The sequence below is a fragment of the Rhincodon typus genome, chromosome 36 (genome assembly GCF_021869965.1).
Source record: "Rhincodon typus isolate 14 chromosome 36, sRhiTyp1.1, whole genome shotgun sequence".
Classification (NCBI taxonomy): domain Eukaryota; kingdom Metazoa; phylum Chordata; class Chondrichthyes; order Orectolobiformes; family Rhincodontidae; genus Rhincodon; species Rhincodon typus.
Genome location: NC_063367.1, coordinates 1,264,063 through 1,286,810, shown reverse-complemented (window position 1 = coordinate 1,286,810; position 22,748 = coordinate 1,264,063). Strand labels below are relative to the sequence as shown.

At 43.6% G+C, this 22,748-nt stretch overlaps 1 protein-coding gene across 1 annotated transcript; it reads right to left on the bottom strand.

The window, feature by feature from the left end:
• Positions 1 to 612: 612 nt before the first annotated feature.
• On the bottom strand, positions 613 to 22,011 carry LOC109931475. Its single transcript, XM_020530774.2, has 8 exons — positions 21,969 to 22,011; positions 17,799 to 17,944; positions 12,249 to 12,442; positions 11,196 to 11,285; positions 10,090 to 10,255; positions 6,985 to 7,203; positions 3,877 to 4,608; positions 613 to 657 (listed from the first exon to the last, which is right to left on the bottom strand). The coding sequence occupies exons 1-8, from the start codon at positions 22,009 to 22,011 to the stop codon at positions 613 to 615; spliced, it is 1,635 nt and encodes a 544-aa protein (XP_020386363.1).
• Between the last annotated feature and the right edge of the window lie 737 nt (positions 22,012 to 22,748).

The window sequence follows — 22,748 nt, the reverse complement described above, 5'->3', positions numbered from 1 at the left end:
ACATCCACAGAAACCTTTTGCATTGCAAATAACGAAGAATCAGTGAAGATCAGAGAAAAGTAAAAAGAGACTTAATGGAAATCATTCTAAAACAACCGGCAGAGATTCGACATACACTGAATTGGGAGATAATGTACTGACAAATAGCAAGATAACAGCTCGCAAGTTTGAAGTTTGTTTTCCACTTGTCCATTTTGAATTCAGTTGGAGAGACATCAATTCTGTCACATAATTAAAGTATCTCACAAAATCAAAATGTACTCATAACCGTGACATAAATATTAACAAACACAGTATCAGCTTAATTCACAGGAGCTCTATTATCATATACATGGATGAGCATTAACCTGTTCCATCTATTGAAGTTAATGACAGTTTATTGTGATACCTACGAAGATGTGAAACATTAGCACCAAGTGTTGCTTGTGTGAAAAAATATACCAGGAACTAGGGTCAGTGTCTTTCTTGGAATATAGCAAATCGCTGGGCCCATTTTCAACGTAGTGTTGTATGTTAAGAGGGTAGATGGTGGGATCCAGAGAATTAAAACGATGATGGACGAGGAGTGCTGAGCACCACTTTCATCAGATGGGGACCAATCAGTTTCTTTCTTCACTTGTATTTCCAATCGGAGAACCATTTCTTACGAACTTCCTCCTGGGAAAACAAAAGCAGGGAATTTTGGGTTAAACTATTTAGTGTAAAGATTCAAAAAAATCACATTTATATAGCACCCGTAAAATATGAAGAACACTCTGGTCCTTGAGAGAGGGTTGGGAGGGAGGGAATGAGGCTCCAAATATAGCGGACAGTAACTAAGGACAAGGTGGCGCAGAGCTGGTTCAAAATGGCTTTGAAATTCAGAGAAAATAGGGGGTTACTGAAGGGGGTTAGGGAGGGAGTTCAGCAAGGATGACCGAGGGAGCTATTGGAGGAATGCACTGAAGAGAAATGGCATTGAAGATGATGGCTGGCGCAGTCAAGGTGGTGGGGTGGGGGGAAACCTAATGTTGGAGGAAGTTAGAGGGCAGATGGACAAGGCCATGAAGGGAAAATAATGGGTATGGATGCCCAGTATTTCCCAGTATTGTGACAGGTGGGTACAATCCCCAGGTTGTTACAGGCTCATCAGTTAATCCCCACATGCCCAAAACCTGTAAACCACCTAACCCATGCCAGGACAAATCCACTGGCAGCTTGTCAGCACTTTATGATGCCAACTTTCCTACTTTTCCAGCATCCAATCATTGAGAAGCAGCAGACCCTCCATTTGGAGGGGTTTGGTCCTGACTGATTTCAATCCAGAGTTGACTGAGATGAACAACTCATTGCATCGGATTCCTTCGCCTTATCTGCTGGCACTAGGGTTTAAAGCCTTGCGTTTGGTCCAGTTAGTTTCTCCAGTACTCCAATCCATTTTAACACACAGGATCGATTCCACCATCGGCTGACTGACTGTGTGGAGTTTGCACATTCTCCCTGTGTCTGCGTGGGTTTCCTCCCACAGTCCAAAGATGTGCAGGTTTGGTGGATTGGCCATGTAAAATTGCCCAAAGTGTTTAGGGATGTGTAGGTTAGGGGGATGGGTCTGGGGCCTGCTCTGAGGGTCGGCGTGGACTTGTTGGGCCGAAGGGCCTGTTTCCACACTGTAGGGATTCTATGGTGATATGATAGGATCACCAGGACCAATACACTTGGTGAGAATGGTCATTTCAGTGGGGCATGGCCCTGCTCTGTTCCAGCACTCAGTGCCACTCTCATACGGAGATTACCCGCTCCCTTATCCCATTAAACTCGGAACAAGCGTTAGTTTCTAGGAATGGCCTGCTGGTTGGTCCAGTTTGCTGCTGTTGTCAGAGGCTGTTTTTTGTGGATCATTACAACACTGATCTCATTTACAACAAGCAAACTCTTCCTGAGTCTTACAAATGTACAAATACAAACTTGCATCCTAACAGGAAGCAAAGCTCAGTTCTAATATCCAGTGAGAGTATTGTCTCACTGTGAGAAGGTGGATATTATTCTGTTGCAGTTGTTCAAATACGGGGAAGCCCATTTATACAGAACTGAATTAAAATGTAGTATCATATAAATGTGGGTTAAAAATAGCTGATGGTGGCCCAGAGCACAAGATATCCCTCCTTCATGTTCACACACAAATGTATTTACAAAACAGGAGGAAGTCATTTGGCCCATTATGGCTCTGTCAACCAACACACCCTAATCCTTACCCTAATCTGACCTAATCCCAGTTTCCAGTTCTTAGTATGTCACTCTCTCAGTTATAGCATTTCCAGTCTGTACCCAAATGTGATGAGAGTTTCTGCTTTAGCCAACTTTACAGGCAGTAAGCTCCAGACCAGCTCCCCTTGCCCCTTCCCACAGCCTCTGGGTGAATAAAAATTAGCCCCAACTCCCCTTTACTCTTTTATGTCTGACATTTCCCCTTTATCGATCTCCCTGTGGGAATTGGATCCTTTCCCTCTACTCCACCTGGGCGACTCATACTCTTACACACCAATTGAATCTCCCCTCAACCTCCTCTATTCCAAAGAAAACAGCCTGTCGAGCCTTTCCACATCATTAAATGTCTTCATTGTATTTGAAACTTATAGGGTGTGATTGGAGGAAGCCGACAGCCATTGGATAGGGGGCATTTCGGGGTCAAAGGCCGTGCTCAGGCGTAATGGCAAATACGTCAATTGGGGGGTGAATCAGCTCAGGTTGGGGTGAGGGTTTGGTAAATGCATAACATAAAATAGGGTTGAATCGTAGGCTTTATACTTCTGCCATAAAAGAAGAAAATTGCAGCTGTGTACACAAGATAAAACATCTCTATCACTGTAAGCAACCACAAGGAATTAGTTATCCAGGTGTGCGCAACAGGATTGGGCAAGGCAAGGATTGGGAGTGAGTAGATAGTGTGATCTCTCATCCTCGCTCAGCAATCTGTTCAATGATCACAGGTTCATCGATTCAAGCTCCCTAGTGTGTGGGCAATGAGAGAAAACTACGTTAAGAGGAATTCAAGAATTCATTCAATTGGAACTATTTCACCGAGAATTACAGAATCATACAGAAAAGACGAGACGTTTCAGCCCATCGAGTATGTACTGCCAAAAATACACTACTATCTGCACTAGTTTCACTTCCCTGCTTGACTACATGGACAAGCCAGTCTCTATTTCTTGAGAAACATTCCCAGCAGGCATGTTTAGATACAAGGCTACTTATACTACTTTCTATGAAGATGTCAGGTGAAAGATTTGGAACAATACAAATCACAGCTTTCTTAAACTGTACTGTCTTGAAGTACCTCTCTACACTGGGAGAGCAGGGCCACTAAATTAATTTACAACATAAGTTGAATTTAATATTCATTATTTTCACTTCATTCATGGGACATAATTTTGACAGTAGTTTAATTTCCTAAGTTAGGCTAACTTTCTAAGGAGCTGGGAAATAAAAATTCTATTTGTTTTTCAATCAGAATTTATTGAAGTATTATAATTAACCTCCCTATATAAGCAACAATAGAAGTGAGTAGTCTTTTTTTATGTAGTAAGTTTTACGATCTACTCGATAGAGGAAGGGCAGGGCATCTCCTCCAACCCCTGGAGCGTACAACCTGTTCCATGTGGGAACTCCAGGACATTTCCTATTCATAAGCTGCAGCAGTCTGAGCCCTGGGTTTCAACACTAGGTAGAAATTCACGGAGTTATCAATGAAAGGCTCCCCGGAGACAAGAGTGAATCTTGGTTATTTGTAAACTGCCTTTTCTACTACTACTCCCACTTGTCCCCATGGTGCCACTGGAATTGTGTGAGTGGAAAAGGCAGGGGTGAAGGGTCAGGAATACAGCAGATAACCTTTACCTTCTCTGCAGTCACTGGCTTCGCTTGGCCTCGTCTGGAGAATTCCTCGGGAATCTGTTCGTACGTGTTCTCCGGACAGTTTGTGGAGTTTTTCTTGTCCAGGGTATCCTCATACAATTGATCTTTTGCCTGAGCATGCTCAGCTGAATGAGAGAGGGGCCAAAGGTTCGTCAGGAGCTTCTGACTGGCTTTGTGTTTCTGTGGAGAGCGAGTGGGCGATGTAGATTTCAATCTCTGATTCAAATTGGGCGACAATCGAGGAGGAGTCAAAGGTGGAGTGGCCAAACTCGACTGTTTGGCATCGGAGGCCTGGCTTGAGTGTTCAGTCGGTGCAACAATGGTGGCATAATTGTTACCACTCGCAGCGGGCACGACTCCAGTTTTCCACTGCTCCACGTCCACTTCAGCGTACACCACATCTGTTGATGGATTCACTCCTGGTGGCTCAAATGCCTCATTATATATCGGCTGGGGCTCCACAGCCAGGGAATATATAACACTGCTCATTGGTGACTGCCTCCTTGAAGGCTGGGGCTTTCGGATATCCATTCCCATACTGTAGAGTGGATTTGCCAAGCTTTCCTTGTTTGTGCTCTTGTCGCCCAATACCAGGAGTGCCTGCTGCTCCTTGTATTTCAGTTTATTAAATCGCCCGTATGTTGTTCCATCCTGATTGTCCTGCTCGAAAACCAGGCTTGTCCTGAGCGGCAGAGGTGGGGCTACGTCAAAGTCCTTCAACACAAATCAACATTTTCATCAGGTCAACTGGAAATCATTTTTCAAGAACATTTGATATTTCTGAAGACAGACCATACTACCTACATAGTTTCTGTAGTTCCTTTCCACAACTTGACATGTCCCAAAGCACAGAAGGCATAATGTAGGAAACACAACAGCCAATTTACACACAGCAAGTTTCACACAAATGGGCTATATTGATGATAAGAATGCCACTTGTTTCTATGATGTTAATTGAAAGATAAATGTTGATCAAGGCATCCATGATATCTTTAGCTGATCTGGGAACATCAGTCTAGGTCCTGAGCTCAAATCCCTGGAGTGAAACTTAAAAGTCACAAGGCACTGACCTGACCTGAGATCAGGATTTGAGCTCAGGATCCAGACTGGTGCTCATAGTGCAGTGCTGAGGGAGTGCTGCACTGCCAATGCAGCTGCTTTTGGCTAAGATACTAAACTGAGTCCCCATTCCATATGGGATACATATGGAATGAGCTGCCAACGGAAGTGGTTGAGGCTGGTACATTAACAACATTTAAAAGGCATTTGGACAAATACATAGATAGGAAGGGTTTAGAAGGATATGGGCCAAGTGCAGGGAAATGGGCTTAGCGTGGATGGACATTTTGGTCGGCATGGACCAGTTTGAGCCAAAGGGCCTGTCTCTGTGCTGTGGGACTCTATGTCTCTTCTGCCTTCACAGGTAATGTATAGTACAGACTGGGAGAGCTTCAGGTAGAAGTCTGTCTGTTAATGTCTCTGTTGCTAAGTCACATTTAGAAATCTGACTACGCATGGACATAATCACATTAAACTGGTTGAGAAAGTTCCCCGGACAGTTGCTGAAAGACAGTGATAGTCTTATAGAAGAGCTTGGTGAAAACCGGAAATAATATCTGCTGTGAAACATCAGTAATCTACATCAGTTAACCATAAACGTCTTGAGTTGCATGTGCTTCTAGCTTGTAAAATCTTGGTCTGTGTATTTTTCCAGCCTCATTTCAGCAAAATTCCAGGGATTGCGATAACATGTTCAAGTTGATCAATAGGGTCCCTGAATCATTTGAACAGACTCAGTTGACAGGCAGAGGCTAATCCATTGAGCTTCACCAGGTGAATGACCGCAGCCAGACCACCGGACACTTCCTACACCTCTCATGAACATCCCTCCCCCACTCTGACTCCTCACAGCCAAGTCCCCAGATCCCATGAGGAGATTCTTGTTATTGCTCACAATCGCCCCCAGTTGATGCAGGTAAAGATTGTTTTGGCAGTGCCAATGGCGGGGAGGAAGCTTTGACCACTCCACAGCAGCATACAATCAGATGCTGTATTTGGCCTGACAATAACCTCTTTACCTCAGCTATTCAGAGTGGTGGGAGTGGATTTATCTGAAGCTAAGCCTTCCATCCTGTAACTCTGCCACGTCTTAAAACTCCCAGAAAGTTCCACTCCCTGACTCACTCCTGTGTTCGCTGAGCAACACTGGCTCCCAGTCAGTGTCTTGATTTTAATGTTCCCATCATTTTCCAATCCTTCGCTGGCTCCATTGTGGCTGTCTCCATGATCTTCTCCAGGCCCACAGGCTACCTCCATGATCTTTGCTCTTCTCTCCTGCACCCCCCGTCTGAACTGTTCCACTACTGACGACTGTACCTTCAGCTCTCTGCCTCCGAAACGTTTGTGGGGATTCCCTCCCTTAGCCTCTCCACTTCACCGCTTTTCCGCTACACAAATGTAAAAATCATGCGCAGAATTAGGCCATTGTGCCCCTCGAGCTTGCTCTGTCCTTCAACAACATCAAGCTGATCTGATTGTAACCTCAAATCCACATTCTTACCTACCCCTGATAAATTCTTATTAAACAAAGGGGTGGCGAAGAGTTATCCACCTCTGCCATAAAGATATTGAGACTCTGCTTCCACCATCTTTTGAGGAAGAGAGTTCCAGAGACTCACGACCCCCTGAGAGAAAAAAAATTCACCTCTTCTCTGTTTTAAATGGGTGACCCCTAATTTTTCAACGTTGATCCTTAATTGTAGATTCTCCCTACAAGAGTAAATATCCTTTCCACATCCACCTGGTCAAGACCACTCAGGATTGTGCACATTCAATCAAGTTGCCTCTTACTCCTCTAAACACCAGTTGATACAATCCCAACGTGTTCAACCTTTCCTCTTAAGACAACCCACCTATTCTAGTAATAGCCCGGTAAACCCTCCCTATAACATATGTGAATATATTTTGATTAATTTCACTTAAACAAAGCTTCGTGAGGTGTTTTGCAATAATAAGGATGTTACGTAAATGAAAGTAGTTGTTGCAATGGCTGTATAGCTCACATGGAGGTAACTGTAATGAGACACTCACCTCACTGTTGGAGGACATGCTTTCTAGAGATGAGGTCAGCCTCCTGGTATTGAGGATCCTGTTGGCCTTCGGAGGGACAGCTGGAGGTCTCTGTGACACCTCCTCAGATTGGGAGTGGCTGAGAAAATGTGGCTGTCTGGACACTGGTTCCCTTTCTGTCTCCTCGTAGTTGGACTTAGTAGGTGAATTGACCTGGTCGTACAGATTGTTCCTGTCATCCTGTAAACCAAAATGTGGTGTGTTAAATTGAGTTTATGCAACACATACAGGCCATTGGGCCCAACTGCTGTGTGCTGCTTTTTCCATTCTTCACAAATGTCCTTCCATCTGAACAACATATCCCTCAATTTCTTTCTCCCTCACATTTATCCGGTTTGCCATTTACATTCACCTCAACTGCTGTTCATATAAACAAGTCCCACAATCAAACCACTCTCAACATAGAAAGTTCCTGCCAAAGATATATTTTCAATCTAGAAGGCAGAGATAGAGTGCCTCAAGATGGCTTACTTCCCTCTCTGTCACCTGGAACCAGCTACCCGCTGCATTGGTGGGTCTGCTTCTAGATCTCCAGCTTTGACAACCGAACCAACATTATTAACAAATCGGCTAAGCCAATCTCTGACCACTCATTGGCCAATTCTGGGAAAAATCACTGCCAATGAAGTGACTGTTCCCTTCATGGCCCAGTGCTATGGCCCTGATTTGACCCTGGTATTATGATCCCAACGGAAAAGTCCAAATCTGGCCACAAATTTGTATAGTAGGCTGTTTAAAGGCCCCAGTAATTTTATGAAATTACATTTTAATTGGCTGTCTAGCTTCTGGTACAAACAGCAACATGTTGAAAAGCTGCCATGTTGTACAAATCACTTGGCCACCAACTTTTCATTGTAGTACCTAGACCGAGCCCTGATGTGTGCAGGTGACAGGCAAAAGGGACAGGCATTTACAATTATTAGATAAAAATAACATGCAAGGGTATGGGGTGAAAACAGGAGACTGGCACTACGTAAAGTTACTCATTTAACAAACCAGTACATTTATAATGGGATGAAGACCCAATCAAACAATAGTCTGTAGGTACACCTAGAAGGATGGGACTGGAACCATTATTTGATCTTTAAGACACTTGCATGCATACAAACATGTGGTTACAAACCACTCAGTCTACTCTGCTACTTGATAAGATCATGGCTGATCTTGTTTTAACTTCAAATCCACATTCCTGCCTACTTTTGGTAACCTGTTACATCACCTCTTCCCCCACCGTGCTTATCAAGAATCTCTTCATCTTGATCTTAAAAATAGATTAGGGGGAGGTGATGGCCTAATGGTATTTTAGCTGGACTGTTAATCCAGAAACCCAAGTAATGTTCTGGGGACTCAGGATCAAATCCTGCCATAGCAGATTCAATAAATCTCTGGAATTATGTGTGTAATGATGACCATGGATCCATTGTCAACTGTTGGAAAAACCCATCTCGTTCATTAATGTCCTTTAGGGAAGGAAACTGTAATCATTACCTGGTCTGGACCACAGCAATATGTTTGATTCTTAACTGCCCTCTGGACAATAAATCCTGGGCTGACCAGCGACACGCTTATCCCATGAATAAATAATAAAAAAATCAAGGACTCTGATTCCATCACATTTTCAGAGAGAGAGTCCTAAAGACCAACTCTCCAAGAGAAACAAAACAAATTATGTTTTAAATGAGTGACCCCTTATTTTTAAAGTGTATCTCCTTCTTCTGGACTCCCCCATAAGAGGAAACATCCTCTCCACATCCACACTGTCAAGACCCCTTGTATGCTCTTATTCTACTGAAGTCCAGCGAATACAAGCCCAGTCTGCCCAACTGCTCCTCATAAGACAAGCCCCTCATTCCAGGTATTCAGTCTAGTAAACCTTCTCTGAACTGTTTTCAATGCATTTCTTCCCTCACAATAAAACATAACATTCTATTAGCTTTCCTAATTTGCTTGTTGTATTTGCATACTAATCTTCTATGATTCATGTACTAGGACACCCAGATCTCTCTGCATCTCACAGCTCTGCAGCCTCTCACCAGTTAGATAATAGGCTTCTGCTCTGTCCATCCTGCTAAAATGGACAATTTCACAATTTCCCACTTTATACTCGGTCACACTCACAGGGTTGGCAATCACATGGAGTACAGGGAAAGGCAAAAATACTTCCTGAAAATGAGCCTCTGTGTGCCATTGCCCTGTTACCGCCTTCTGTCACTGACAGGCTCTCACTAATAGTATTCAAATAAAAACCAAAAGAACTGCGGATGCTGTAAATCAGGAACAAAAACAGAAGTTGCAGGAAAAGCTCAGCACGTCTGGCAGCATCTGTGAAGAAAAAAAATCAGAATTAATGTTTTGGGTCCAGTGACCCTGTTCTAAGGAAGGGTCACCAGACCTGAAACATTAACTCTGATATTTTTTCTTCACAGATGCTGCCAGACCTGCTGAGCTAATACTGTTCAAGTTGTGCTGCTGAATTTCAGGAATTCTTGTTCGTAGTGGGTTTTAACCGACAGGGTCTGTAATATGAGGCGGAGACCCATCTGTCTGCATCAAGTAGGCAATCACCAAGTTAGTGGCCATGCTTTTTGGGCAGTGAAGGTTTAATAATCAGCTTATCAGCAGTTAATAATCAATTGAGTAAACACTGAGTAAGATCACCCTGTTATTACTCTACAGCGAGGCCATGATATCCTGTGAGACTGACACATTGGAAATAATTGCACTTCTAAAAACGGGAACTTCTAGCTATACTACCTGTATTGTGAGTGATTGGACTCTCTGGGCACATACGTATGGGCATATAGTACCTAATTATATTGGAAGGTTAGAACAGTCTGGCCATCCTCTGTGGTGGCCACTCTGAATCTCAAATAAAGAGCAAATGCTCCAGTGTCCTTGATTCACTTTGCACCTCAGTTGGCTCAGATTGCTCTCAAATCAATACAAATGAGAGATGCCTCTCAATATGACTATGTACAGAATAAATGAGAGAGCTGCTACTTCAGAAAACAGATCGAAAGGAAGAAGGAGGCCATGTGGTATATCTGCAAAGTGACAGTCGCTTACCTGACTGCAGGACTGAGTGAGGACCTCTCCAAAGGGCTGGATAACCTCAGTTGTGTAGTAGTTGATCAAGGCTGCAAGACTCCTGTGAGTGTGAGTGCTACCATCAATCATGTATCTGCCGTTCTTCAGCTGCTGGATCACAAAGTGTCGACAGCGATCACTACCCCTGGAGATAAACCAATCAGAAGGTTAGATCCATAGATTCTATTCACACCAGCAAATACCCACAGCCTGTGCTACAAAACCAAATTATCATCATTTCTCCTGCAGGAACAGTCTCTGACAAACACAGCTCTAATAATGTCACAAACAAAATCAGAAATTGCTGGAGAAACCCAGCAGGTCTGGCAGCATCTGTGGAATGAAATCAGAGTTAATGTTTCAGATCGAATGACCCTTCTTCGGAACTCAGGGGACAGAGACTTGGTGGTGGTGGTGGGGGGGCGTGGTTTGTCACTGGACCCGAAACATTAACTATGCTTTCTCTCCACAGATGCTGCCGGACCTGCTGAGCTTTTCCAGCAATTTCTGTTTTTGTTTCTGATTTATAGCATCTGCAGTTCTTTCAGTTTTCTCATTCTAGTAATGTCACTGAGCTGATCACCTAGAGGTAATGCTCTGGAGACATGAGTTCAAAACCCACAAAAGCAGCTGGGGTATTTGCATTAATTTCATAAACTTTGACCTTCTATAATAGTGTCCATGACCATTGCCAAACACCCATCTGGTTCACTTTAGGGAAGGTAATTGGCTGTCCTTATCCAGCCTTACATGTGACTCCAGACCTACAGCGATGTGGCAACTCTTAATTGCCCTTTGCAATGGCAGGCTGTGGCACTCAGATGAAGGGCCCACTGCTTGTGAGATCCTGCTGTGATGAAATTGGCTACTGCTTCCCACATTACAGTGGTCACTCCATTTCAAATGCCTTCACTTGAAACATCCTAAGGTTATGGAAGGTGCCACATAAATGCAGACAATTTCTTCTGGACCAGATAGAATCCACCGAGGGTTGTGCCTTCACAGGTCTGAGAAAAAAAAAATGTTCTAAATGCAACCCTGAATCTTGTTTATTGTCTTCCCTCATCAAATCTCAAAGTACGTACTTGTAAGACAATATGTAGCCAAATGCTCGGTCGCTCAGCCGGATGAGGAAGTGACCAATATCTCGATCCTTCAGGACGCTCTCAGCTTCTCTGTTGGCACACACATACACACAGAGTTATCTATTAGGACAGCGAGAACCAGGCCCCAAACAGACTTGTGTCATTAGCTGTGGCCGGAATACACTGCAGTGCAGAGTGTTACACAGAGCACAAAACCCCCATTCCCCCAGCCCCACCTCAACCACTGTTCTGTTATATAGGACAGCTGAGGGAAGACATCGGAGGACAGACACTTGATAGGGCAGAGGGGACTGCGCCCAGTGCAGACCCGGGCCTCTGACATTATAATCACTTACCTGCTGTCCAGTTTACCGAGGCCCTGCTGGAGCACGGCCTGGTGAGGTGGACGGGGATGGGGAGAAACACAATCCTGGGGGCACAGCCTGGGGGTGGGGGGGAGGGCATGATGACGGGAGGGTATATGGCCTGGCGGAGTGGGAATGGAGACAGACTGGAGAGTACATGACCTGGGGGGAGCACAGTCTGGGAACTCCTTCTGCTGTGGGAAATCTGGGTTCTATATGACATTTATTGAATAATTATTGAATAAAATATCTCATTATCCTCCAAACTTGACCCTCCTCAGTCTGCGCAGACAGACAAAAACATAGTTTGTGCTGTTATATATGGATGATCTCAGACCCCAAAGAGTAGGAAAGGGGTTGTCACCCTTTTTGCAACCCCAGTACATCAGTGTAATCGGAATATTACAGTCCCTGGAACATCAGTGTAGTCACAACACTACAGTCCATAGAACAACAGTGCAATTGATGGATTATAGTCCCTGGGATAACAGTGTAATCAGAGGATTACAGCCCCTGGACTGATAGTGTAATTGATAGATTACAGTTCCAGTTTAAGGAAGCAATTAGCAATTTGTAACAATAATGGAGCTATGGTGAAAAGCAGCTTTTATAACATTTTGCACATTTGGTTCAGCTTTGACTCTTACGCACTGTCTACTGTGTGACTGACCGAGTCCGTAGAACTTACTTCCTGGTCACAAAACCGTGGAACCATTCGGGTAACCTGCCGTTCTGCAGGATGAGAGCAGCCTGGGTCTCCGTGAACCACCGGAGGGCCATTTCCTTTAGCATTCCTGCCGACAAGACGTCGGAGCTAGACCGTGACTTTTGGGAGCAACTCATTAACCTCTGAGATTCTCCCATCCTCCCAAAGCAGTGACCCTGTAAAAAGTGATCACACTGTTGTCAAACAGCTGAACAGAAGCAGGTTTTTTTTATTTTATCAAGATATATTTGCATATTTTGCCTTTGTCCTGTAAAAAGCGTCACTACATTTGCAAAACCCCATTCGACTTTCAAATCATTCCTCTGTGTGTGGTACTTATTTGGATTCGTGCCCATCTCCACACTCTTTGGAGCTTTTGTTAAACTCTGTTCTATTCAGCAACACAATAGGCATCAGAAAATTATCAAATAAATAGGATGGACCTAAAACTTCTGTGAATTTATGAACATTTGCAGAAAGCACTGACATATAAACCACTACAAAAGCTTCAATGCAGCAGCCTGCTATTGTACAGGAGATGGGGAACAGAACTGGAAATGTCAGAGATGCTCTAGTTTATCAATGGAAGGATATTGGGGATGGAGATCAGGAAGGTTGTGAGTGGGTGAGATGATAGTTTAGGGTGAGTGTGGAGGCTTTGGGAGAGACTGAAGGACAGTAGGAATCGATGCTGCAAGGCAAAGACAGATACTTTTAAAAGGGAATTGCACATCACCACCTTCTCCAGGCAACTAGGGATGGGCAATAAATGCTGGCCCAGTCAGCAACGCCAAACATCCTGTGAGCAAATGCAAAAGAAACCTCAACTTCAATTACACCGAACCCACAGCGCCTCGAAGCTCAGGTTATTGGTGTGAGGAAACCAAAGGAGGAGGTGATTGTGGTATGTCCTCTACACAGTCCTCTCTCAGCAGCTGGCCATGGGCCAGGCATTCTCTAAGGTCCTCTCCACTCTCTGCAGTAGCTACAGACAAGCCTGCAGCAGGGAGGGATGCCCTCACTCTCCAACTGCAAAGGATCCTGTTGTTCCTTCTGTAGTGATTGTAATGAGGTCAGCTAGGTGGATCTCAAAGAATAGGTGTTCCCTGACTAGGGCTGTTAACTTGGCCTAAATTGGGGAGCTGATAGATAAAAATGGAACATCAAAGGTTCTGTTCACTCAGAGCTGCCTCTGAGGAAGCCAGACCAGTGTCAAGTGCTATGCCCATGTAAATAAAGGGTGACTTGGTGATGGGATACCAGCCTTCATGGAGTTATTTCACCAGGCTGAAGTCCTGCTATTGGGCCTCCATCTTTGAGAACCGATTGTCCAATTGATTATTGATGGCCCCCTTCCCTCCGATCACTGGTTCTGGGAAAAAAAATCGCTGCTGTGTGACTGTTCCCAACATCACCTTGCGAGCAGTGTCCCCAACCAAAATCTAAAATCTTGCCCCGGAATTTTAAATTTTCCTGAAAGTACTTTGTGAATAATTAAACCCACTATCTTCAGGCACTTTCATGTCTTTTTAAAATCTATTTAATGTTAGAAGTAAAAAAGGTAAATGTTGACACAACAATCGATTGTGTTACAATACCTCTCTTTCTCTCTCTATCTGCTGCATGGTGTCTGATCAATACAGAAGCCACACTGATCTGGAACACTCTTGTCACAAACAACCCATTCAAATGTCACTGGATACAATTAAAGATTATGTTTCTGCCGATGATGTTGAGCTATTTCCTCATCAGCAGAAACACAAAATGCTTTTGCACCTGAGGTTTTGCAGTGACTTATTGACCTTAAGGTACAGTTCATTTGTCGAGATGCTTTCAATTATAAACAGGAGCTGTGCCATTTTGGGACAACACTACAATGAACAAAGGCAGCTACCATACAGCGATTAACAGTACGTGAACAGTATTGCACGAAGCAGTTCCATCCAGTTGGTTTTTCAACCTGATTCATGGACTGCACAAACTGGTTGCTGCCAGAGTCAGTCTATATTTTCCTTTGTGTAGCATGCAAGGCAGCTGCAGTGTTGGCCTGGGCCCAAGGTAGGGTGTACATCAGGGCCCAAGGACCTGGATCCCAGACTCTGGTGGTATTGGCAGGACTGTTGTGGTTGGGCAGGGATAGAGGTCACTGCTGAGGCCCCGCTCCCAGTCCCTGGACCTGGTGTCTAGCTGCCTTTCATTCCCTCGCTCCTGATCTTTGGCTACTTGGTGTCAGAATGAAGGTGACAGAGAAGGGTAAGGCCTCCATTCCAGAAGACCAGACCACATGGAATCCAAGCTGATTGACTGCTGACCCTGACCCACATCTACAGCCTGGTCTTCCTGGAGATGGAGTTGGTGGTGTCCATGGTTATGCTAGAGCACATGATGAATACATGAACGAAACTTGACTTAATTTGTTGAATTTCCTTGAATTAACGACTTATTGTTTCTGGGCCCTTAAAGAATGCTAGCCCCTTGACAACAACCGTCACCCCAGTTGGCAGTATAAAAGAGTTGGAAGGACTGGTTACTATGGAACTTGTGTAGTCTGAAGCCTGTGGTACTGAGGGAGTCCTGTCATTGGTGGTGGGCGGTGGATAAATATTTTATCTCATCCCATCAGGTTTTGTTGGCCATTGTAGGGGTGGGAGGGAGCTGGGCTATTCGGAATGGGTCACAAGGGAGGAATTCTGCTTTTTCTGAGATAAACAAATGGGGAAAGTGGTCCTGTATTCCAGATGTTTGAGCAACTGGCTGAATGTCCCATGGGATAATCACTCCTCACCCCACCCCAGGGACCAATGGCCAACCTGCAGCCGGAGGGGAGCTCACAATCCATTATGATCCCTCTGCCAATTACCGTACCCCATGCAAAATTCTTCACAAGTCACAAAGGGGAGAGTATAATTCCACAAATAATATGCAAATACACAAAAACAAGTTGGAAATACATGTATGCTGTTGGCAACTTTCTGTTCGTGAAAGCAACAATTATTCAAATGATCGGTGATCGGGAGAACAAGAATGATGTCATCTGAACAGGATAAAAGGTATTTTTTCCTCTACTCGACAGCTTTAAATATTACCAAGAAATCCAAAAACTCTTGTTCTCTCCAGTTCTCTCCTCGTGTCCCAGCGTGTGGGAGACAACATACTATAACTCAGTTCAGTTAAACTTCTTTTAGTTAAAGTGGTGGTTACACTGTCCAGACGGTGTCTGTGGGAAATCATAGCAATTCCGGCAAGTTCCATTTCAGTGAGGGGAGATTAGGAAACAGCTTTTCACCCAGAGGGTGGTTGGGGTCTGAACTCACAGCCTGAAAGGGGGTGGTGGGGGTTAGAGGGTGTGAGGGCGGGTGAGGGATAGAAACCCTCAGCACTTTTACAAAACATCTGGGTGTATTTGAGAAGAGCTGTGATCTATAATTTGGTTTCACACAAATTAAAAAAACTGCACTGTTTATCCTCACTGCTCGAAACATTGCGTGGGCTCCACTTTGATACAGTCAAAGTGCCTCATCAATCACACTTTTGCAGTAACAACAATCCTCATGACCCTCCAACAGTGCAACACTCTTTCAGAGGTACAGATCGAGTGCAAGAGGTTGGATTAGTCTGGTTATTTCTTCACTGGCCAACATAGACATCATAGGCTGAATAGCCTCTTCTTATGTCTTACATTTTGTGTGATTCCCGTCAGAACATTTTAGGTTTCATACAAATTAAAACATTGCATTACTTATCCTCACTGCTCAAAATGTTGCAAAGGCTCCACTTCAGTACACAGTCAAGAAATAACAACATCCCTTATGATCCTCTTTTAGTACTAAACCTCCGACAGTGCAGCAGTCCCTCAGTACAGACCCTCTGCCAGTGCAGTGCTCCCTCAGTACTGATCCTCTCACAATGTGGTATTCCCTCAATACTGATTCTCTGACAGTGTATAGTATTGAGGGAGTACTACACTGTCAAAGATGCTCATTGAGACCTTGTCTACCCTCTTGGGTAGGTGTAAAAGATCACAAGACACTATTTGGAAGATGAACTGGAGAGATATCTACAGTATCCTGCTCAATATTTCCCCATTAACTAATGTAACTGACACATCAAATTGCTGTTCGTGGGAGCTTGCTGTATACAAATTGGCTGACCTGTTTCCAAATGCAACAACATGCTACACCTCGGTAATGATCCTCAGAAATGTTTCATTGGCTGTATGACATTTTAGAAAGTCCTAAGATAGTGACAGGTGCTATTTAATTGTAGGTTCCTCCCAACTTACCTCTTTGTCCAGTGTTGAGCTAAGAAGATGTGAATTCAGGGTGTTTTCAGGCTGTTTTTCAGCTGAAACATTGGTTAAATAGCCCTGTCCACCTCTCTGCAAAACAGTCACCTCATCAAATGTGGAGAAGGTCAAAATGAGTGATGACTGCAGCAGGAAGTGTCCCTGGGCCATGTGACAAGAAATGGGAAAGGACTGATGAGAAAACAGATGAAGACTTGTAAAAGACATGAAGAGAAAACTGACGGTGGGGTCACCACAAGCACCAAGACAAAATTAGACTCTTTCAGACTAATGTAAGGAAATACTTTCTTCATACAAAAAAAAGGTCTGGAATTCTCTCCCCCAGAGGTCAGGAAGGTAGAGGTACAAATTGCAAAGTGGAGGCTGACAGATTTTCATTTGCTAAAGATGTTCAGGAATTTGAGGAGCAAAGTTGGGTAGATACAGATCAGAAATCATCCAACGCAGCAGGCAGAACAGACTCAAAGGATTAAAATGGCCTACTCCTGTTCCCATGTTTTTAGACTGCAGATGGAAAATTACAAACCAAACTGGAGTTACCAAAATAAGTGGAGCTATAGAGTTGCTAGTTTAAATATCTATTAGTGATCTTTGCTGCTGCTTTTTAACATAAGGCTGCGAGTTTTATTAGCTACATGTCACCCTGAATATTTGACTAGACAATGGCTTGCCCACAGCAGGAGCTAAAGACAGTCAAGGATGAACACAGAAGAGAAGGTGAGGGTTAAGTGAGGCCCAAAATATGCAATAAATGGTCAGATTCACAGCTGGTGAAGATTCCAGTTTGAACTCATAGAATCATGGAAGGCGATAAATTTAAGTTTTTGAAATCAGCCGAAGTTCTGAGAGAGTAAGAAGTTCCCTGTGGTCCTGGAACCCATAGAGTGAGTGGGAAAGAGATCGAGAGGAATTATATAGTGAATTCACAGTGCATGGTTGGCAAGACAGCCTTGCACCTTTTGAAGAAGAGATCAACATTGTAAAGCATCCTTGGAACACGTAGAAAATGGAACAACTGTAACTAATATCGGGTTTCTCTGGCAAAGAGCTAGTACAAGCACCATGGGTTGAATGGTCTTCTGCTTTATTACTGATAATGAATATCAATTTCATCCAGAAGGTTAAGCAAATGTAAAGTTTTGAAATCTAGAACATCTACCTTTGAGCAGACATGCACAAATCCTTAAGCTTATCTACAGAACAGTGTGAGACTATGACATACTGACCTTTAACTGTGGAAACTTGAGATAAGGCCAGATCCCTTTTGATTTGGAGAAGTTATGAGTCCTTTTCTCCTGTGCCACCGAGAGTTGAGGTTGCATGAAGATCAGAGGTGAAGACTGGAATAAAGGTCGACTGTACCACACATTGTCTGAGGTGGAAAAAGTGCGCCCATGAGTTCACCAGCACTGGGTATAATCAGCCACGACCGTTCAGAAGATACAGTTATCAGTCACCTTCTACAATCTTTGCTTGCTGACGCATAGCTTAATGTTCTCTTTAATCCCGCAGTAAGAAAAGATTCCATCTCTGGTTTTATTTTGACAAAACTTTTGGTCAGCTTTTTTTCTCTCTCTGCTAACTTATTCCTCTTTAACACCAGTATACTCCAGCACATGTGCTAATCTCCCCTGTATACCCCAGCACATCTGTAGATCCCCACAGTATACTCCAGCATATCTGAAAGTCTCCTCAGTATACACCAGCACATCTGTAACCCTTCAGTATAGCTCAGCAGACAAAATAAACACAGCACCAAGGTTTTGTGGGGGCCTGTTAGAACCTCAGGAAATCAAGCTGAGGGTGATAGTTTAAACGCACTGAAGCTCTGGGAGACGATTAAATTCCTGGCCCTGCTACTGCTTTATTTTGTTGATCTGTGAAGCTGAAATTAAGTTTGGGATTGACTCTGCAAATTCCCGTGTCCTATCTGGCTAGTTTTCTAAGTGAACATCTTTGTCACCTTAGTAATATGAAGGAATAGGAACAGCAAGAAGCCATTCAGCTCCTCTAACTTGTTTCAGCATTCGAATCGACCGTGGTTGATGTGTATTATAACTCCATTAGCTCCTTTGACTCCTTATGCCTTAATACCCTCAGGCAGAGCTAACAAAAATCTAGTTTTGGCATTTTCAATTGACCCCCAAGTACAGCAGCAATGTTTTGGGTGTGTGGAACATTCCAGATTTCTGCTTTCCTCTGTGTGACTACGTGTTTCCTTACAGTCCCCTTTGAATGGTCTAATTTGAAGGTTCTGGACTGCTGCACGCCGAGAAAATAATTTCCCTCTATTGAATAGTTTAACTACCTTAAACCCCTTGATCTGATCAGATTTATGCTTGAAAGGATATAGACCTTAACCATACAGCTCCTTCTCGTAACTTAACTCTTTCAGCTCCGAATGTAGATATTTTCACTAGCCTGTTCGGGCCCCTGTGTACACTGGTCTAATGGTGATATACACTTCCAAGGCTTCCTGAGGTGGTTTTGCATGTTTGGGGTTTGATTTCTCATCCTCCCTACCGATGGGGCAGCTTTCTGATCCATGTTGACAGTTAATAGGCAAACTCAAAATTTCAACATGAAAGCTACTGTCTTCTTAGTGAACCACGTGAATTCTTTAACCTATTCAATGCAGAAAAGTAGGCTCCTTGTAGTATCAGGGTGTTAATAATGTGGATGGGGGAAGGGAGGGCGTATATGAGGGCAACCATTTGCTCCTTGAGGAGCTGCTTCATTGAACCATCTGAAGTTTTAACCAGAAAGGTTTAACCAGAGGCTCCCCCAGGTTTATAATTAACACCTTTGGGATTGTGCTGCCTTCTTCTGAGAAAAAGGGATTAAAAGCCCACTGTAAAAATCAATTCCAATCCTACAAACAAACTCTAGCATTGTGCTCTGTGTTGGGGAAAATATGATAGAAAGGGTACAGAAAAGATTCACAACATTTATCCCAGAGATGAGGAACTTTGTTACAAAGATGGATTGGAGAAGTTGGGACCATTTCCTTGGAGAAGAGAAGACTGGGGGAATATTTGATTGAAGTGTTCAAAATCATGAAGGTTTTGGACAGAATACAGAGAGAGTAACTGTTGCCATTGGTGAAAGGGTCAAGAATGAGAGAACATGGATTTAAGATAATTGGCAAAAGAAGTGATGGTGACATCAAGAAACATCTTTTCTTACAGCAAGTGGCTGGGATCTGAAATACACTGTCTAAGAGTGTGGGGAGGCAGGTTCAATTGAGGCATTCAATTGGAAATTGGGTTATTACCTGAGGAGGAAAAAAGTCAGGGAAGTGGCATCAGGAGACTGTGGAGACATGACACAGACAGGACAGACTGACTGGCCTCCTTCTGTGCTGTAACTGTTCTGTGATTTTGAAACAGAAAGAAGCCATTCAACCGTCACTCTTCAGCTTGTGTGATTGATCTGGACCTCAGTTCCACTTCCCTATCTGTATTCCAATCCCTTAAAACTCACTCGACTTGCCAAACAACAGTAAACCCACTGAGACTGAAAGTCCCAATTGATCCTTTGGGACCCGACAAGGATTCCATAGTTGTAAACCAACCAGACACCAGGATCCCAAACTCAATGCATTTTGAAGTGGAGAGTAGGCATCTTCCCAATGGGAGCATGTTCCAAGGCATCCTCAAGCTTCACAAATTCTTTCTAGACCTATCTTCAGACAGAGGGTCAATTTGCAATCCAGCCAGCCTCTCAATGGCACAGGGGAGATGAGGATCAAGGAGTCAGAGTGTAAACTGCATTGAAATAATTAGGATTTCTCCATCAGAAGAAAATAAACTGTATAGAAATGTAGTCAAAAAGCTACATCAGGTCTGGACATACTGGATTCAGAGATGATGTCTCCCCCTGCCTGGGGGGGAAGGGGAGATCCAGAACAAGGGTTCATGATTTCAAAATACACAGTTGGCTATTTTGAGTTGAAACGAAAGAAATATCTTCACCCAGAGGGTGATGAACCTGTGGAATTCTCTCCTACAGAATACTGTGGAAGCCAAGTCACTGAATACACTTAAAAAAGAAATAGATTTCTTGCGGCTAAAGTGTCTAGGGATTTGGGGAGAGAAAGGGAGTATGGCTGTAAGACAGAAAATCAGCCATGATCATCTTGAATGGTGGAGTGGACATGATGGGCTGAATGGCCTACACCTGCTCATATTTTCTGTTTTCTTTCTAAGTTTCTATGCCCCATGTGATTCTTAAATCTAATCTTACATGCTGTGTGTGAGTCTACACATCTGCAAGAGAGGTGTTTAGCCACTGCTGTGCCAAACAGGTTCTGCAATCGTTGTAGAGAACGCTGTCTCGATTAATGCCTTCCTGTTGCCCTAGTTTTTTTGCCGATTATAATGAATTGACTTAGGAGCCACGATAAGATCCAGGAGCTTTTCACTTCATCAGTGAGAATTTATTTTTATCATTTCACATGCGAGGCTAGGAGTCTTACACACCTCTGACTCCCCAAAGCTGGTCTACCATCTACAAGGCAGGAATGTGATGGAATACTCCCCACTTGTCTGGATGAGTGCAGCCCCAACAACACACAAGAAGCTGGTCACCATCCAGGACAAAGAAGCCACTTGACTTGCATCACATCCATAAGCATCCACTCCCTCCACCACTGACGCTCAGTAGCAACAATGTGTACTATCTATCAAATGAAGCACAGAAATTCACCAAGGCACCTTCCAAATCCACAACCATTTCCATCTAGAAGGAAAAGGACAGTAGATACATGGGAATGTCACCTCCTGCAAGTTCTCCTCCAAACCACTCCCCATCCTGATCTATATATAAATATATATCGTTTTAATCACCATTCCTTTAGTATCACTGGATCTAACTCCTGGAACACACTCACAATACCATTAAGGAGGGAATCTCAGTACGGACTGCAGCAATTCAAAGCAGCTCACCACGACCTTTTAAAGAACAACTATGGACAGGCAATAAATGGCTAGACCAGCCAGTGATGCCCATATAACAAATGAATTAAAATTTTAAATGAAGGAAGCCATTCAGCCAATAGTTTCTGTGCTACCTTTCCCTGCTCTTTCCTCAGATCCCAGCACCTATCTCCTTCATATATCTATCCAATTTCCCGTTGACAGAAATGATGCAATCTGTTTTCACCACCCTGTCAGACAACAACTCACTGCATCAAAAAACAATCTCTCCTGAAGGTCTCTCTCATATATCTCGATTAATCTCATCGAGTGTTTCCCTGACCACAATACTGGTGTGAAAAATAAGAAATCCAAAATGCAAGTTCACTTTAACAAAGGAATATGTAACCACTGTTCTGACAGCTTGCAAGAATAGAGCAGAAAGGTAAGGAGCAGCACTAGATAAACTGTTGAACCTACCTCGACTGGCCCAGTATTGCATTAATTTGCAGTTGCCTTTCATTGATGCTGAAAAATATATACCTGTACAAACTCCCAACACACGTCTGGAGGTGCAACTGAGGCTCAAGAAGCTCAATGGCACGTTTTATGTGACATCTGTCGTCAACAGTAGTTATTTCCATTTACAGGGAAAACAGCGAAGGTCTCATGTTACCCTAGGTTACTACCCACGCTGGTGATCATTCTAACTGATAACAACAGACAGCTGGGAGGAAAGAAGGGCTTTCTCCAGCTTGTAGTTTCCTGCCGCAGAGTGGAAACGACAAGGTAACTGACACAAACCGTCTAACTAGCGACAGTGTTATGATGTAAAATACAGCAAACGTTGGAAATCTGAAATGAAAAGAGAAAGTGCTGGAAATCCTTGCTTGTTCTTCTCTGTAAGGTCGCAGGGTAGTTGTGACAAAGTCAAGTCAGCCTGAAATGTTACCAGTTTCCCTTACCATAGATGTGACCTGGCCAGATGCTTCATACATCAAAAAAGTACAGAACTACAGCATAGAAACAGGATACTTGGCCCAAATGGTTTATCTTAGCCCATCCCTAATTGAGTCTTGAGAAGATGGAGGGGAGCTGCCTTCTTGAACTGCTGCAGTACATGGGGTGCAGTTTACACCTACAATGCCATTAAGGGAGGCAGTTCAGGATTTTGAAAAGGTATAGAAATACTTTCTGTTAAGGGTTCCTCTTGGGATTTTTTTGAGGGTCACTTGCTGATTTTCTGGGGGTACTTTTTCA